The following is a 19,648-nucleotide window of genomic DNA, read 5'->3' as shown; positions in this document are numbered from 1 at the left end:
TACTGTTGTAGATATGTGTTTATGTTCATTCCCATAGAAGAGACAAATATGATTAATTATCACGTTAAATATGTTCATGATGTGAATAAAATAATAAGACTTTATAGGCATTTGTTGGCCTTTGCCCATCAAACCTCTGATGCTACTTTAACTCTGTTTAGTAAGGGGCAATTTTTAACCCAACGCTTGCATTTAGCTCAAACTTGTGGAATACAATTCAAAGGCGCATCATGTGCTGACATAACGTACATTTGACATTTGCTCCAACCCTGATGGGGGATTCATTTGTACTGCCCACCTTGTGATGCCAGACACAGCTTGGCCAGAAGGACAAATGCGACTGAAATCGTTGTCCAAAGTATTGTCCCACTCGCCGTGTGCATGGAGGAAATCCGCTGTAAGAGAAAGTTAAGTTTACTGGGTGAGTTACAGGCAAGGCTGTAAACAGGAAAAGATATAACAGACTGGAAAAGTTACATTTAGCCAACTTGGTTATGACTTCCACAATGAAAGAAAACATTCTTTACTAAACTGAATATTCCCTATTAATATAACTGCTTTATTTGAACACTTACTGCAGACATAGAGCCTGTTGATCTTCAGAATGTCATTCTCTGACATGCCTTCACTCTGGCCTATTTGTGCCGAGGGGTCGAGGGGAATGACGATCTCCTGCATTCTTGGAGAAGTCTTTCGGTGCATAATGCATTACGGACGTATAGTCATATGGAACGTTGATCCTTCCAGGACGTTTTCATAGTTGATCCTGACGAAAGCGTCCCTGTCACTTCTACTTTGCTCATGCCAGAAGCCAAGTACGTGAATGAGCTCATGCTGAATGATGCCATTGTGAATGCATCCTGTATCCAGAGATAATTGTTGCGACCTTCCAGTTCGCCCGACCCAGGACCAACATCCATTTTGTTTCACAATGCTGATGTAGTCGATCTGGGAAGTACGAGCAACAAACCGGATGCAGGTGCTCATGTGGAAGGCACTGATTGCGTTCTCAATCTTGAGCTTTTCATGTCTGGTAAAGGAATCACTTATGACATATGGCACTTTAACTGTCTGACTTAACTTTGGCCATTTGCAGTTATCGCAGATTCTTGCATTCCTTGCGTTTGAGACAAAAACATCTCCTTCGATCAAATGGTCTGATATAGGTTTGTTTGCCGTAAGGATTTGTGAATTGACTGTCTGGGTATCTAAAAAGGGAATAAAAAAAGAAGTTCAATTGATCTGAGAAACAATGCTAATCGTACTTTTATATATATGTATATTACATGGCAATCACATGCAATGGGTACAATGAACCTAATTACCTTGTGTTTTTCCTTTGCAGTAATTGAAACTCCAGCGATGGTCTCTGTCAATAAAAAAAACAATCATTAGAATTTGTTTATTCAATACAAGCCAAGCAGTGCAGAATCAATTGAATTCACTGTCTAAAAACGACCAACATTAATAACTGTTGGAAGTAGAAATGAGGTCATATAACTTTCTGGGGTCAGTATATTTACCTATTGGTATCATTCCTGAAGTGGGTCTGGACTCCTGTGAGGAAGTGGCCTGCAGGCAGTTGCCAGTTGAAGTCTTCGCTCAAGTAGTTGACCATTGGGGTTTTCCGACATTCAAATGTGATCAAGTTTGGAGAAGAGCAGCAGAGGAATTTCCATCTGAAACAAGATCAGATCAAGCAAACCATTTTACATTTTGAATTAGATATTTAGGCCATTGAGTGTACTATCATATGACTCTAAAGAGAAGGGAAAAATTCCCATTGATAAAAGCATCAGTCCTCCTTGAAGTGCTTTTGTTATATTAACCTGCTGTATTTTAGTGACTTTGTTTGATTTATTGATGAATTTACAAGTAGAACAAACTGTTACGGATATGTTCTAAAACTAAACATCTCAGTTGTAAGTATAACTTTGCTTTCACATAATTCAAATACTTTTTCACAAATTCATTTACCATTCAATAGTGTTAATATTGCATTTTTGTTGCATAATTCCAATAAGCCACCAACCTTCTTCCTCCTTGCTGGCTGTTGTAATCGCTGTAGACACCGGCAACCACATGATTGGCCGGGCAATTGTAGCTGAGTTCTTTCTCAGATGCGTCCTGGTAACTGGACCAGGAGCAGTCTGAGGTGTTGTTGAAAGCCTTGCACTCAATCTTCCATTGGCGATCTTGCTCAGTGGAACTGTAGGAGCTTTGACATGAATCAAAACCATTTAATGGAAGGTTCAGAAGTAGCGGTGAAATATACAGTCTAAAGGTTAGATAGTAAATAATACATGGTTAAATATTCAGAACTATTTCTCTCCTGAATCAGAAATTGTATATTTGCTTTTATATTTTTGTGCAAGTTTACCTCTTAATCTGAGACACGACTTGATTGTCTGGACAAGCATGACGCAAAATGCCTCTCAAACTGTTGTCATAGTCCTGTGCTCTGAGTCCAGCTGCAAACAACAAGTGGTTAAATTGATTAATAATCAACATCAGCAACATAATACAAATGTCTATATTTTGAGAACGTCAACAACTACAAATATCATCTCCTCTCTCAGCACTTTATACTCACATCATTTAGAGTGAATTACAAATAAGAGGTCAATGTTCTCACCTGCTAGAAGGACGAAAACCACGATGAAGGTCCACATTGTGTATGATGTGTCAGTGTCTAACCTGTGAGGAGACTGCCTTCACTGACTGCAAGTGCAGCAATTTATACGCTTGTGACAAAGAAACAGTGACCTACATTTTCATCTGTGGGTGTGTTGCACGTTTGATGAGCATGTGTATTTGTTGGCTCATTTTCATGAGCATGTGTATTTGCTACCTCATACCAAACAGCAGAGATATGTGTTGTCATGTGTGAACAATGACAACACATAAGTAGTAATTATCTAATGACTTGCATAATATTGGCTGTCAGATCATTTACCAGAACCACTCAAGAAAACAAAATCCTTAAACCAGATATTGTCAACTGTTGGGAAACATGTTCACACACTGTATTTGTAAACTAATTTCACAAATGTAGAATAACTTTGCTTTTTCTGCCCTGATGGCAGATAGAGGGTAATATACAAGTTACAGGGAAAGAGCCCATGCTTGGGTACATATAGAGTTATGAACATATATCATCAGTGATTTAACATGGTGAAAAATAGAAAGAAAGAAATCAGATGAAAAGACAGCAATAAAGTCTATGTATATAAAATGTTCAGGCGAGGAAGATGAGGTGAAGCCACATCTCCGTCATTGATCCATGAGCTCAATGTGTTACACTCATTGCTACACCTTTAAATCACTTAATATGCTGCTCCTGGTTGAGAATTTGATGTGAAACTGCATTCAACTCCAAAATCCATAATAACACAGGCGGACTAAAGCACTTGGGAGTTGATGATGATGAATCCATGAACGTGCTGCTGGATTTGTTCATATCTATACAAGTAAACACTCAGGTGAGGCAGTTAATGATACATTTGTTTGTAACTACTTAATGTCTACACCGTCATTCTGGGTGTGATTGTTATTTTTTTTACTTGTGTTTAAATCAGTAATATGTTCTGGCAATGACGAGACCACCTGCTATTTTTCAGGGAAATAGTATCCTCTAATTACTCTTGCGGTTTTAAACATTAATATCTGAGTTTAAAAAATAGTTGCTCCAAATAAAATGAAGTAAAAAGTGGGGGTTTATTTTAAAAGTATGTGACATGTTGTTGAACAGTTCACCAGTCCAGTCTGCTAAGACAGCAGCAGCAAAGTGATTCCCAATAATCCAATCTTTGATGTTGTACATTTGCACTTCATTTAGATGAGTTTGTAGAAATGTTTTTCTTTGAAAAAATGGAGCAAAACAACGATGTTCTTGAGACTATGAGGTCGACCCACCAACTGTACACTGGACGTAGAAAGATACAGGTTGGCAACAAAAGATTTACCTAACAAGTTTAGTAATTTTGTCAGGTTTAATTCTATTGTCTATTTCTGTTGATTAATGACAAAAGCCTCAAAAAGTCCACTGTGATTCAAAGTATAAAATAGGAAAAGTCTAGGGCTTGGGAAACTTGAACTGATAATCCTTCCAGGTACGCCAAACAATCCAGTAGGTGTGGACAACAAGTCTGACATTTCGACATTGCTACCTTGATGCCAGATGTCGTGCTGGATTACAATCAACTGTTTTATTATTAATATTCCACCTGTATGTGGGTCAGTTGGATCGTGTCCAGTTTAAATCACTGCTCTCAGCAATTCATAGCCATCATTTACAGGCAGTCAAGTGAAAACCATGCAAAACTTAAGATGGTACATAATAGCTTTGCAACAATGAGGAAGTCACTGCCTGTGTTGTGGAATGTGATTCATCATTAGTGGAAAGTCATTCAGTGAGGAATGTGTTGCTGTAATTAGGTGAGAGTGGCTTACTGGTATATGATAAATATATCTTTCTGACATCTGGGCTCAAACTGGTTTTCTGCAATAATTAGGTCACAGTCATAGTCAGCATACCTTTATGGATAAACAAGAGGAGCAAAGCCAAGGGATTCTCATGCAACATGAGTTATTAAATAACAGCAGACCAATTTATGTCGAACTACTGAACTACTGGCAAAGATAGCAAAACATGGATGTCAATGAGGTCGCATCCTTTCAGGGTCTTGATGTTAAAACTCGTATCGTCTCACTCTGATGTTGTTTTAGAGGCACAAAGTCAGCAGAGTGAGGCAATCATGGAGGATTCTCCGGTTTTCTGCAAACAGCCAACTTCTGTTATAACCAAATAGATAATCAAATCATGTAGTATACAGTAGTCTAATATTTATTATAGATGTCCATATAATTTACTCTATACTTACAGTATAATAATTCAATTCAGTTTATTTTGTATAGCCCAGAATCACAAATTACAAATTTGCCTCAGAGGGCTTTACAATCTGTGCACATGCGACATCCTCTGTCCTTCCCTCACATCGGCACAGGAAAAACTCCCCTAAAAAAACCCCTTTAACAGGGAGAAAAAAGGAAGAAACCTCTGGGAGAACGACAGAGGAGGGATCCTTCTCCCAGGATGGACAGAATGCAATAGATGTCATGTGTACAGAATGAACAGCATAACAGAGATACAACACATTCAATGTATATGACATAAATGATTCATATAATAAGACTACTTATAATAACAGCAGCAATTATTACAGTAGAATTATAATTCTGAAAATAGGGATAGTAATGTGATTAATAATAATAATGGAAGTAGCAGTGGGTGTCAGTCGGCTCACAGCAGGAGGCACGACTACGGTCCAGGTACCACAACGATTCATGGAAACCTGCCGAGCGAGAAAGCAAAAGGGCTTCAGGGTGGAAGTAAAGCTAAAATGCTTAATGGTACAGGTAATAGTAATAGTAATGTGACTAGTAATAATAATGGTGGTAGCAGTCGGTGTCAGCAGGGCCGTAGCAGGATGCACGAAGAGGAGCATCCTGATAACTGAAGGCTCTGGCTCCCATCCTACTTTTATATACTCTAGGAACCACAAGTAACCCTGCATTGATTGAGCGATGTCCATATAATTTACTCTATACTTACAGTATAATAATCATCCCAATTTGACAATACAGCAGTTCAAGAAACACACAACCAACATTTATATTTTTTGAAATGTTTTGTTCCTCCACTGGTTTACATTGGCATTTAGTCTCTACTTCCTTCATTTTAATTAGAAACTTAAAAACACCAGTGACTTGTCAACAACAATGAGTTCAACATTTAGAAAGTTTACTCAAGCACATTAACCTTTTTTTTTTTTTTATTAAGTTATCGTCCCATCCAGGCTGTGATTGGTCGGTGCATGAAAACTGACTTGAAAAGATGGAATGATACAACAAAAGGAACCAGATATAGATAAATAGCCAGCTAGCCAAACCCAAACATTGCTTATCGTATGCCTAGTTTCTTCTGTTTTCCCGCCGGGAGAGCCTGCACACAACTATATCTGAGAAATACACCAAGATATCATCTGCATAAAGGGAAATATGATAAGAAGTCTCTTTGACCATGATGGGAGTTATGACGTTGTTCACCCATACTGAATAAGCTTGAGTATTTTTCTGCATTTAATGATAAAGCTGTCTAAAAATGAACATCAGAGGAAGCCTCAATATTGTTCAATAAACAGGGAATAATGTCGGAGGCAAAACAGCTCTTAAAAAAAACCAATCTGACTGCAAAACTGAAATAGTCGGTATGTTTAAAGATGTTTAAAACCCCACAATAGCTTAGTCACCTCGAGCTTCAGAAGCACACAAGCTAGAATAAAAAGAGGTAAAAGCATCATCAATATCAGAAAGAAGTGTAAATTAGATACCGTTAACATTTTTGACACAGTCAATGGATGCTAAGTGTTCAGACTGGTTTAACCTTAAAGCCAAGAGTTCATTAGGTCTTTCTGCAAATAAAATGTTTGTTGGGTTCTAAAATGAAGGGATTCAGCCTGGCAGAAGTAAGACACCTACTATATGCTGACTTGGTAGAGGACAACATTTTCTGCCTCTTTTCACTATAATTGGATTTATGTTGGTATTCAAGAAAAGCTATCAAGTGTTTCTTTTCAGGTTCAAATGTGAAGAAAAATAAGTGCAAGCTCCTCTCGACACACTTAGTTAAAAATGATTGAGAATGGTGATGTATAAACGCTCTCAAACATTGATTGGTGTTTGTTAGAAAATTCCTGTTTGGTAAGAGTCATATTACATTGCCATCCCTTTTAATGTGGATGTGCACTTCTTGCGTGACTCCTCAAAAGAGGTCGAACAGATTTGCCAGACAATATTGCAGCAAGGGCAGTAGCATTTTATTTTGGACAAAGTGTGTTGTCCCCCTCTGTTTTTTGCTTCAACTCCTAGTCTGGCTTCAAATGATCATGTCACCCAGCTATAGAAACCTGGGCGTTGTGTGCACGGAGTACAGGGTGTAGGAATGTACAGTAAACCTCCTGCAATAAAGATAAGAGAGATAGTTCCAAAGGGTTTTCTGAAAGATTGGCATTTGCAATAGCAAGCCATGCTTCATGAATTGGTATTTAGGCTGGTCATATAAAATCAACATGAGTTCTCTCTTTATATTTGGCTTTTCTCTCCCTGAATAGTTTCTTTCTGGTCCTTCCAGGACTCCAGTAAGTAATGGGTAAAACGTGTGGTGTGTTAATTGACTCAGGGGATTAAGGGCACAGAAACCAGATATTTAATTCATGTTGACTTTATTTACAAGTAAGTACAGTAAAACACAATACAGCAAATACAGTATTTTGTCCAAGTCCTGATATCTATGTACATCAATTGCATAACAGTAATAGGCATTGAAATCCACAAATGAATGTTCTACATTTACAAATATATACATAAAAAACTTTGGAGCTATCAAAGTATTCAAGTCAAGTCTGGTTTGAATGCGACATCCTTCATCACAAAAGCATGTTTCACCTAAGAGAATGACCTAATGATCTAATCTAGATCAGCAATTAATTATATGACATTAGTCAAATTGTCCGGGATCTTCTCATTCATGGTAGCTTCACTGACTGTTCCCCTGGCAGTATGTCAAACTCCACCTTCGGTCACTGTCAACGAGAAACAATAACATTTTAGAGACTTTACAAAATGGTTATTTCTTTGATAACTTTGGCATCTAAGAGTCACAGTTAGTGGGATGTGGATGTATGCCTGTGATAAACTGTTACAGATGAACTCACCGACTGTTATCATCAAAAGAGCTTTTCACTCCTGTCAGGAAGTGATCACTGGCGACTGTCCAGCTGAAGTACTCCTTATAGTAGTTGATGTCTGTCGCTGTTTGGCAGTTGGATGTGGTAAAACCAGGGGTACTACAGCAGTAAAACCTCCATCTGAAATATAAGAGAAATGTGTTCATAAACAATAGTTATAAAATGTGTTAATGTAGAATACAACTCGCTTGTTTTACTCAACGTGCATACAGGTTCATTATACCCCAATTTTGTTTTTTGTAAAAATTAAAAGTTGATCGTCTTTTTTGTAATAATGCAAAGATAAATGACTCACTGTCTGTCCTTGTAGAGGCTGCTGCGATCACTGTAGACCCCTGCGATCACTTCATTGTGTCCACATTGGAAGTCCATTGGTTCCCAATAACGGTTCACAGCATTTGACCACTTGCATGTTCTGGTAACCTTGAAGGCTTTGCACGAAATCTCCCAAAGTCGATCTTTTTGGTCGTCATTGTAGAGACTATTGTGGAAGAAAACAGCACTTTAGTTAAACTACTGTTGTATTTGTACCAAAATACTAAAGTTATGGATAAATATGTGTTTATGTTCATCTGTTTCCATAGAACAGACCAAGATGATTATTATCACATTAAATATTTTAATGATGAAATAAAAACATAAGACTTTATAGGCATTTGTTAGCCTTTGCCCATCAAACCCTAAACAACAAAAAGTCTTTAACTTGTTTAGTAAGGGCTACTTTAACTCTGTTTAGTAAACTTAGGGCAATTTTTAACCCAACATTTGCTTGCATTTAACTCAAAGATTAATTTGTACTGCCCACCTTGTGATGCCAGACACAGCTTGGCCAGAAGGACAAATGCGACTGAAATCGTTGTCCAAAGTATTGTCCCACTCGCCGTGTGCATGGAGGAAATCCGCTGTAAGAGAAAGTTAAGTTTACTGGGTGAGTTACAGGCAAGGCTGTAAACAGGAAAAGATATAACAGACTGGAAAAGTTACATTTAGCCAACTTGGTTATGACTTCCACAATGAAAGAAAACATTCTTTACTAAACTGAATATTCCCTATTAATATAACTGCTTTATTTGAACACTTACTGCAGACATAGAGCCTGTTGATCTTCAGAATGTCATTCTCTGACATGCCTTCACTCTGGCCTATTTGTGCCGAGGGGTCGAGGGGAATGACGGTATCTCCTGCATTCTTGGAGAAGTCTTTCGGTGCATAATGCATTACGGACGTATAGTCATATGGAACGTTGAGGTTGTTTGTCTCCAGTTGACGAAAGTTACTTTCTTGTCCTTCCAGGACGTTTTCATAGTTGATCCTGACGAAAGCGTCCCTGTCACTTCTACTTTGCTCATGCCAGAAGCCAAGTACGTGAATGAGCTCGTGCTGAATGATGCCATTGTGAATGCATCCTGTATCCAGAGATAATTGTTGCGACCTTCCAGTTCGCCCGACCCAGGACCAACATCCATTTTGTTTCACAATGCTGATGTAGTCGATCTGGGAAGTACGAGCAACAAACCGGATGCAGGTGCTCATGTGGAAGGCACTGATTGCGTTCTCAATCTTGAGCTTTTCATGGCTGGTAAAGGAATCACTTATGACATATGGCACTTTAACTGTCTGACTTAACTTTGGCCATTTGCAGTTATCGCAGATTCTTGCATTCCTTGCGTTTGAGACAAAAACATCTCCTTCGATCAAATGGTCTGATATAGGTTTGTTTGCCGTAAGGATTTGTGAATTGACTGTCTGGGTATCTAAAAAGGGAATAAAAAAGAAGTTCAATTGATCTGAGAAACAATGCTAATCGTACTTTTATATATATGTATATTACATGGCAATCACATGCAATGGGTACAATGAACCTAATTACCTTGTGTTTTTCCTTTGCAGTAATTGAAACTCCAGCGATGGTCTCTGTCAATAAAAAAAACAATCATTAGAATTTGTTTATTCAATACAAGCCAAGCAGTGCAGAATCAATTGAATTCACTGTCTAAAAACGACCAACATTAATAACTGTTGGAAGTAGAAATGAGGTCATATAACTTTCTGGGGTCAGTATATTTACCTATTGGTATCATTCCTGAAGTGGGTCTGGACTCCTGTGAGGAAGTGGCCTGCAGGCAGTTGCCAGTTGAAGTCTTCGCTCAAGTAGTTGACCATTGGGGTTTTCCGACATTCAAATGTGATCAAGTTTGGAGAAGAGCAGCAGAGGAATTTCCATCTGAAACAAGATCAGATCAAGCAAACCATTTTACATTTTGAATTAGATATTTAGGCCATTGAGTGTACTATTATATGACTCTAAAGAAGGGAAAAATTCCCATTGATAAAAGCATCAGTCCTCCTTGAAGTGCTTTTGTTATATTAACCTGCTGTATTTTAGTGACTTTGTTTGATTTATTGATGAATTTACAAGTAGAACAAACTGTTACGGATATGTTCTAAAACTAAACATCTCAGTTGTAAGTATAACTTTGCTTTCACATAATTCAAATACTTTTTCACAAATTCATTTACCATTCAATAGTGTTAATATTGCATTTTTGTTGCATAATTCCAATAAGCCACCAACCTTCTTCCTCCTTGCTGGCTGTTGTAATCGCTGTAGACACCGGCAACCACATGATTGGCCGGGCAATTGTAGCTGAGTTCTTTCTCAGATGCGTCCTGGTAACTGGACCAGGAGCAGTCTGAGGTATTGTTGAAAGCCTTGCACTCAATCTTCCATTGGCGATCTTGCTCAGTGGAACTGTAGGAGCTTTGACATGAATCAAAACCATTTAATGGAAGGTTCAGAAGTAGCGGTGAAATATACAGTCTAAAGGTTAGATAGTAAATAATACATGGTTAAATATTCAGAACGATTTCTCTCCTGAATCAGAAATTGTATATTTGCTTTTATATTTTTGTGCAAGTTTACCTCTTAATCTGAGACACGACTTGATTGTCTGGACAAGCATGACGCAAAATGCCTCTCAAACTGTTGTCATAGTCCTGTGCTCTGAGTCCAGCTGCAAACAACAAGTGGTTAAATTGATTAATAATCAACATCAGCAACATAATACAAACAGTCTATATTTTGAGAACGTCAACAACTACAAATATCATCTCCTCTCTCAGCACTTCATACTCACATCATTTAGAGTGAATTACAAATAAGAGGTCAATGTTCTCACCTGCTAGAAGGACGAAAACCACGATGAAGGTCCACATTGTGTATGATGTGTCAGTGTCTAACCTGTGAGGAGACTGCCTTCACTGACTGCAAGTGCAGCAATTTATACGCTTGTGACAAGGAAATAGTGACCTACATTTTCATCTGTGGGTGTGTTGCACGTTTGATGAGCATGTGTATTTGTTGGCTCATTTTCATGAGCATGTGTATTTGCTACCTCATACCAAACAGCAGAGATATGTGTTGTCATGTGTGAACAATGACAACACATAAGTAGTAATTATCTAATGACTTGCATAATATTGGCTGTCAGATCATTTACCAGAACCACTCAAGAAAACAAAATCCTTAAACCAGATATTGTCAACTGTTGGGAAACATGTTCACACACTGTATTTGAAACTAATTTCACAAATGTAGAATAACTTTGCTTTTTCTGCCCTGATGACAGATAGAGGGTAATATACAAGTTACAGGGAAAGAGCCCATGCTTGGGTACATATAGAGTTATGAACATATACCATCAGTGATTTAACATGGTGAAAAATAGAAAGAAAGAAATCAGATGAAAAGACAGCAATAAAGTGTATGTATATAAAATGTTCAGGAGAGGAAGATGAGGTGAAGCCACATCTCCGTCATTGATCCATGAGCTCAATGTGTTACACTCATTGCTACACCTTTAAATCACTTAATATGCTTCTCCTGGTTGAGAATTTGATGTGAAACTGCATTCAACTCCAAAATCCATAATAACACAGGCGGACTAAAGCACTTGGGAGTTGATGATGATGAATCCATGAACGTGCTGCTGGATTTGTTCATATCTATACAAGTAAACACTCAGGTGAGGCAGTTAATGATACATTTGTTTGTAACTACTTTAATGTCATTCTGGTCATTCTGGGTGTGATTGTTATTTTTTTTACTTGTGTTTAAATCAGTAATATGTTCTGGCAATGACGAGACCACCTGCTATTTTTCAGGGAAATATTATCCTCTAATTACTCTTGCGGTTTTAAACATTAATATCTGAGTTTAAAAAATAGTTGCTCCAAATAAAATGAAGTAAAAAGTGGGGGGTTTATTTTAAAAGTATGTGACATGTTGTTGAACAGTTCACCAGTCCAGTCTGCTAAGACAGCAGCAGCAAAGTGATTCCCAATAATCCAATCTTTGATGTTGTACATTTTCGTTCATTTAGATGAGTTTGTAGAAATGTTTTTCTTTGAAAAATGGAGCAAAACAACGATGTTCTTGAGACTATGAGGTCGACCCACCAACTGTACACTGGACGTAGAAAGATAAAGGTTGGCAACAAAAGATTTACCTAACAAGTTTAGTAATTTTGTCAGGTTTAATTCTATTGTCTATTTCTGTTGATTAATGACAAAAGCCTCAAAAAGTCCACTGTGATTCAAAGTATAAAATAGGAAAAGTCTAGGGCTTGGGAAACTTGAACTGATAATCCTTCCAGGTACGCCAAACAATCCAGTAGGTGTGGACAAAAAGTCTGACATTTCGACATTGCTACCTTGATGCCAGATGTCGTGCTGGATTACAATCAACTGTTTTATTATTAATATTCCACCTGTATGTGGGTCAGTTGGATCGTGTCCAGTTTAAATCACTGCTCTCAGCAATTCATAGCCATCATTTACAGGCAGTCAAGTGAAAACCATGCAAAACTTAAGATGGTACATAATAGCTTTGCAACAATGAGGAAGTCACTGCCTGTGTTGTGGAATGTGATTCATCATTAGTGGAAAGTCATTCAGTGAGGAATGTGTTGCTGTAATTAGGTGAGAGTGGCTTACTGGTATATGATAAATATATCTTTCTGACATCTGGGCTCAAACTGGTTTTCTGCAATAATTAGGTCACAGTCATAGTCAGCATACCTTTATGGATAAACAAGAGGAGCAAAGCCAAGGGATTCTCATGCAACATGAGTTATTAAATAACAGCAGACCAATTTATGTCGAACTACTGAACTACTGGCAAAGATAGCAAAACATGGATGTCAATGAGGTCGCATCCTTTCAGGGTCTTGATGTTAAAACTCGTATCGTCTCACTCTGATGTTGTTTTAGAGGCACAAAGTCAGCAGAGTGAGGCAATCATGGAGGATTCTCCGGTTTTCTGCAAACAGCCAACTTCTGTTATAACCAAATAGATAATCAAATCATGTAGTATACAGTAGTCTAATATTTATTATAGATGTCCATATAATTTACTCTATACTTACAGTATAATAATTCAATTCAATTCAGTTTATTTTGTATAGCCCAAAATCACAAATTACAAATTTGCCTCAGAGGGCTTTACAATCTGTGCACATGTGACATCCTCTGTCCTTCCCTCACATCGGCACAGGAAAAACTCCCCTAAAAAAACCCTTTAACAGGGAGAAAAAAGGAAGAAACCTCTGGGAGAACGACAGAGGAGGGATCCTTCTCCCAGGATGGACAGAATGCAATAGATGTCATGTGTACAGAATGAACAGCATAACAGAGATACAACACATTCAATGTATATGACATAAATGATTCATATAATAAGACTACTTATAATAACAGCAGCAATTATTACAGTAGAATTATAGCCATGAAAATAGGGATAGTAATGTGATTAATAATAATAATGGAAGTAGCAGTGGGTGTCAGTCGGCTCACAGCAGGAGGCACGACTACGGTCCAGGTACCACAACGATTCATGGAAACCTGCCGAGCGAGAAAGCAAAAGGGCTTCAGGGTGGAAGTAAAGCTAAAATGCTTAATGGTACAGGTAATAGTAATAGTAATGTGACTAGTAATAATAATGGTGGTAGCAGTCGGTGTCAGCAGGGCCGTAGCAGGATGCACGAAGAGGAGCATCCTGATAACTGAAGGCTCTGGCTCCCATCCTACTTTTATATACTCTAGGAACCACAAGTAACCCTGCATTGATTGAGCGATGTCCATATAATTTACTCTATACTTACAGTATAATAATCATCCCAATTTGACAATACAGCAGTTCAAGAAACACACAACCAACATTTATATTTTTTGAAATGTTTTGTTCCTCCACTGGTTTACATTGGCATTTAGTCTCTACTTCCTTCATTTTAATTAGAAACTTAAAAACACCAGTGACTTGTCAACAACAATGAGTTCAACATTTAGAAAGTTTACTCAAGCACATTAACCTTTTTTTTTTTATGAAGTTATCGTCCCATCCAGGCTGTGATTGGTCGGTGCATGAAAACTGACTTGAAAAGATGGAATGATACAACAAAAGGAACCAGATATGGATAAATAGCCAGCTAGCCAAACCCAAACATTGCTTATCGTATGCCTAGTTTCTTCTGTTTTCCCGCCGGGAGAGCCTGCACACAACTATATCTGAGAAATACACCAAGATATCATCTGCATAAAGGGAAATATGATAAGAAGTCTCTTTGACCATGATGGGAGTTATGACGTTGTTCACCCATACTGAATAAGCTTGAGTATTTTCTGCATTTAATGATAAAGCTGTCTAAAAATGAACATCAGAGGAAGCCTCAATATTGTTCAATAAACAGGGAATAATGTCGGAGGCGAAACAGCTCTTAAAAAAAAACAATCTGACTGCAAAACTGAAATAGAAGGTATGTTTAAAGATGTTTAGAACCCCACCATAGCTTAGTCACCTCGAGCTTCAGAAGCACACAAGCTAGAATAAAAAGAGGTAAAAGCATCATCAATATCAGAAAGAAGTGTAAATTAGATACCGTTAACATTTTTGACACAGTCAATGGATGCTAAGTGTTCAGACTGGTTTAACCTTAAAGCCAAGAGTTCATTAGGTCTTTCTGCAAATAAAATTGTTGTTGGGTTCTAAAATGAAGGGATTCAGCCTGGCAGAAGTAAGACACCTACTATATGCTGACTTGGTAGAGGACAACATTTTCTGCCTCTTTTCACTATAATTGGATTTATGTTGGTATTCAAGAAAAGCTATCAAGTGTTTCTTTTCAGGTTCAAATGTGAAGAAAAATAAGTGCAAGCTCCTCTCCTGACACTTAGTTAAAAATGATTGAGAATGGTGATGTATAAACGCTCTCAAACATTGATTGGTGTTTGTTAGAAAAGTCCTGTTTTGTAAGAGTCATATTACATTGCCATCCCTTTTAATGTGGATGTGCACTTCTTGCGTGACTCCTCAAAAGAGGTCGAACAGATTTGCCAGACAATATTGCAGCAAGGGCAGTAGCATTTTATTTTGGACAAAGTGTGTTGTCCCCCTCTGTTTTTTGCTTCAACTCCTAGTCTGGCTTCAAATGATCATGTCACCCAGCTATAGAAACCTGGGCGTTGTGTGCACGGAGTACAGGGTGTAGGAATGTACAGTAAACCTCCTGCAATAAAGATAAGAGAGATAGTTCCAAAGGGTTTTCTGAAAGATTGGCATTTGCAATAGCAATCCATGCTTCATGAATTGGTATTTAGGCTGGTCATATAAAATCAACATGAGTTCTCTCTTTATATTTGGCTTTTCTCTCCCTGAATAGTTTCTTTCCGGTCCTTCCAGGACTCCAGTAAGTAATGGGTAAAACGTGTGGTGTGTTAATTGACTCAGGGGATTAAGGGCACAGAAACCAGATATTTAATTCATGTTGACTTTATTTACAAGTAAGTACAGTAAAACACAATACAGCAAATACAGTATTTTGTCCAAGTCCTGATATCTATGTACATCAATTGCATAACAGTAATAGGCATTGAAATCCACAAATGAATGTTCTACATTTACAAATATATACATAAAAAACTTTGGAGCTATCAAAGTATTCAAGTCAAGTCTGGTTTGAATGCGACATCCTTCATCACAAAAGCATGTTTCACCTAAGAGAATGACCTAATGATCTAATCTAGATCAGCAATTAATTATATGACATTAGTCAAATTGTCCGGGATCTTCTCATTCATGGTAGCTTCACTGACTGTTCCCCTGGCAGTATGTCAAACTCCACCTTCGGTCACTGTCAACGAGAAACAATAACATTTTAGAGACTTTACAAAATGGTTATTTCTTTGATAACTTTGGCATCTAAGAGTCACAGTTAGTGGGATGTGGATGTATGCCTGTGATAAACTGTTACAGATGAACTCACCGACTGTTATCATCAAAAGAGCTTTTCACTCCTGTCAGGAAGTGATCACTGGCGACTGTCCAGCTGAAGTACTCCTTATAGTAGTTGATGTCTGTCGCTGTTTGGCAGTTGGATGTGGTAAAACCAGGGGTACTACAGCAGTAAAACCTCCATCTGAAATATAAGAGAAATGTGTTCATAAACAATAGTTATAAAATGTGTTAATGTAGAATACAACTCGCTTGTTTTACTCAACGTGCATACAGGTTCATTATACCCCAATTTTGTTTTTGTAAAAATTAAAAGTTGATCGTCTTTTTTGTAAATAATGCAAAGATAAATGACTCACTGTCTGTCCTTGTAGAGGCTGCTGCGATCACTGTAGACCCTGCGATCACTTCATTGTGTCCACATTGGAAGTCCATTGGTTCCCAATAACGGTTCACAGCATTTGACCACTTGCATGTTCTGGTAACCTTGAAGGCTTTGCACGAAATCTCCCAAAGTCGATCTTTTTGGTCGTCATTGTAGAGACTATTGTGGAAGAAAACAGCACTTTAGTTAAACTACTGTTGTAGATATGTAAATATGTTTATGTTCATCTGTTTCCATAGAAGAGACAAATATGATTAATTATCACGTTAAATATGTTCATGATGTGAATAAAAACATAAGACTTTATAGGCATTTGTTAGCCTTTGCCCATCAAACCCTAAACTTTAACTCTGTTTAGTAAGGGCAATCCTTGCATTTAGCTCAAACTTAGGAATACAATTCAAAGGCGCATCATGTTGACATAACGTAATTTGACATTTGCTCCAACCCTGATGGGGGTAAATGCTTCCAAGAAATAATGTATGAACCTTAACAAAGATTAATTTGTACTGCCCACCTTGTGATGCCAGACACAGCTTGGCCAGAAGGACAAACGCGACTGAAATCGTTGTCCAAAGTATTGTCCCACTCGCCGTGTGCATGGAGGAAATCCGCTGTAAGAGAAAGTTAAGTTTACTGGCTGAGTTACAGGCAAGGCTGTAAACAGGAAAAGATATAACAGACTGGAAAAGTTACATTTAGCCAACTTGGGTATAACTTCCACAATGATAGAAAACATTCTTTACTAAACTGAATATTCCCTATTAATATAACTGCTTTATTTGAACACTTACTGCAGACATAGAGCCTGTTGATCTTCAGAATGTCATTCTCTGACATGCCTTCACTCTGGCCTATTTGTGCCGAGGGGTCGAGGGGAATGACGGTATCTCCTGCATTCTTGGAGAAGTCTTTCGGTGCATAATGCATTACGGACGTATAGTCATATGGAACGTTGAGGTTGTTTGTCTCCAGTTGACGAAAGTTACTTTCTTGTCCTTCCAGGACGTTTTCATAGTTGATCCTGACGAAAGCGTCCCTGTCACTTCTACTTTGCTCATGCCAGAAGCCAAGTACGTGAATGAGCTCGTGCTGAATGATGCCATTGTGAATGCATCCTGTATCCAGAGATAATTGTTGCGACCTTCCAGTTCGCCCGACCCAGGACCAACATCCATTTTGTTTCACAATGCTGATGTAGTCGATCTGGGAAGTACGAGCAACAAACCGGATGCAGGTGCTCATGTGGAAGGCACTGATTGCGTTCTCAATCTTGAGCTTTTCATGGCTGGTAAAGGAATCACTTATGACATATGGCACTTTAACTGTCTGACTTAACTTTGGCCATTTGCAGTTATCGCAGATTCTTGCATTCCTTGCGTTTGAGACAAAAACATCTCCTTCGATCAAATGGTCTGATATAGGTTTGTTTGCCGTAAGGATTTGTGAATTGACTGTCTGGGTATCTAAAAAGGGAATAAAAAAAGAAGTTCAATTGATCTGAGAAACAATGCTAATCGTACTTTTATATATATGTATATTACATGGCAATCACATGCAATGGGTACAATGAACCTAATTACCTTGTGTTTTTCCTTTGCAGTAATTGAAACTCCAGCGATGGTCTCTGTCAATAAAAAAAACAATCATTAGAATTTGTTTATTCAATACAAGCCAAGCAGTGCAGAATCAATTGAATTCACTGTCTAAAAACGACCAACATTAATAACTGTTGGAAGTAGAAATGAGGTCATATAACTTTCTGGGGTCAGTATATTTACCTATTGGTATCATTCCTGAAGTGGGTCTGGACTCCTGTGAGGAAGTGGCCTGCAGGCAGTTGCCAGTTGAAGTCTTCGCTCAAGTAGTTGACCATTGGGGTTTTCCGACATTCAAATGTGATCAAGTTTGGAGAAGAGCAGCAGAGGAATTTCCATCTGAAACAAGATCAGATCAAGCAAACCATTTTACATTTTGAATTAGATATTTAGGCCATTGAGTGTACTATTATATGACTCTAAAGAGAAGGGAAAAATTCCCATTGATAAAAGCATCAGTCCTCCTTGAAGTGCTTTTGTTATATTAACCTGCTGTATTTTAGTGACTTTGTTTGATTTATTGATGAATTTACAAGTAGAACAAACTGTTACGGATATGTTCTAAAACTAAACATCTCAGTTGTAAGTATAACTTTGCTTTCACATAATTCAAATACTTTTTCACAAATTCATTTACCATTCAATAGTGTTAATATTGCATTTTTGTTGCATAATTCCAATAAGCCACCAACCTTCTTCCTCCTTGCTGGCTGTTGTAATCGCTGTAGACACCGGCAACCACATGATTGGCCGGGCAATTGTAGCTGAGTTCTTTCTCAGATGCGTCCTGGTAACTGGACCAGGAGCAGTCTGAGGTATTGTTGAAAGCCTTGCACTCAATCTTCCATTGGCGATCTTGCTCAGTGGAACTGTAGGAGCTTTGACATGAATCAAAACCATTTAATGGAAGGTTCAGAAGTAGCGGTGAAATATACAGTCTAAAGGTTAGATAGTAAATAATACATGGTTAAATATTCAGAACGATTTCTCTCCTGAATCAGAAATTGTATATTTGCTTTTATATTTTTGTGCAAGTTTACCTCTTAATCTGAGACACGACTTGATTGTCTGGACAAGCATGACGCAAAATGCCTCTCAAACTGTTGTCATAGTCCTGTGCTCTGAGTCCAGCTGCAAACAACAAGTGGTTAAATTGATTAATGATCAACATCAGCAACATAATACAAACAGTCTATATTTTGAGAACGTCAACATCTACAAATATCATCTCTTCTCTCAGCACTTCATACTCACATCATTTAGAGTGAATTACAAAAAAGAGTTCAATGTTCTCACCTGTCAGAAGGACGAAAACCACGATGAAGGTCCACATTGTGTATGATGTGTCAGTGTCTAACCTGTGAGGAGACTGCCTTCACTGACTGCAAGTGCAGCAATTTATACGCTTGTGACAAGGAAATAGTGACCTACATTTTCATCTGTGGGTGTGTTGCACGTTTGATGAGCATGTGTATTTGTTGGCTCATTTTCATGAGCATGTGTATTTGCTACCTCATACCAAACAGCAGAGATATGTGTTGTCATGTGTGAACAATGACAACACATAAGT

The 19,648-nt window shown here is 38.0% G+C and overlaps 1 protein-coding gene and 1 pseudogene across 1 annotated transcript; both read right to left on the bottom strand.

Annotated features, from left to right (window-relative positions):
• Window positions 1-298: 298 nt before the first annotated feature.
• LOC129116203 (hatching enzyme 1.2-like) lies at window positions 299-2,672 on the bottom strand (annotated as a pseudogene).
• A 13,276-nt stretch (window positions 2,673-15,948) lies between these two features.
• Window positions 15,949-19,411, bottom strand: LOC129116202 (zinc metalloproteinase nas-33-like). The gene is made up of 9 exons (XM_054627208.1): window positions 19,375-19,411; window positions 19,119-19,209; window positions 18,771-18,956; window positions 18,262-18,417; window positions 18,064-18,107; window positions 17,269-17,946; window positions 16,998-17,094; window positions 16,127-16,279; window positions 15,949-15,994 (listed from the first exon to the last, which is right to left on the bottom strand). Exons 1-9 carry the CDS (start codon window positions 19,409-19,411, stop codon window positions 15,949-15,951), a joined length of 1,488 nt encoding a protein of 495 aa, XP_054483183.1.
• Window positions 19,412-19,648: the final 237 nt, after the last annotated feature.

This window comes from Anoplopoma fimbria, unplaced genomic scaffold (assembly GCF_027596085.1).
Source record: "Anoplopoma fimbria isolate UVic2021 breed Golden Eagle Sablefish unplaced genomic scaffold, Afim_UVic_2022 Un_contig_12965_pilon_pilon, whole genome shotgun sequence".
NCBI classification, from domain to species: domain Eukaryota; kingdom Metazoa; phylum Chordata; class Actinopteri; order Perciformes; family Anoplopomatidae; genus Anoplopoma; species Anoplopoma fimbria.
The sequence above is the reverse complement of the archived record's forward strand: the minus strand, read 5'-3'. Positions and strand labels throughout refer to the sequence as shown.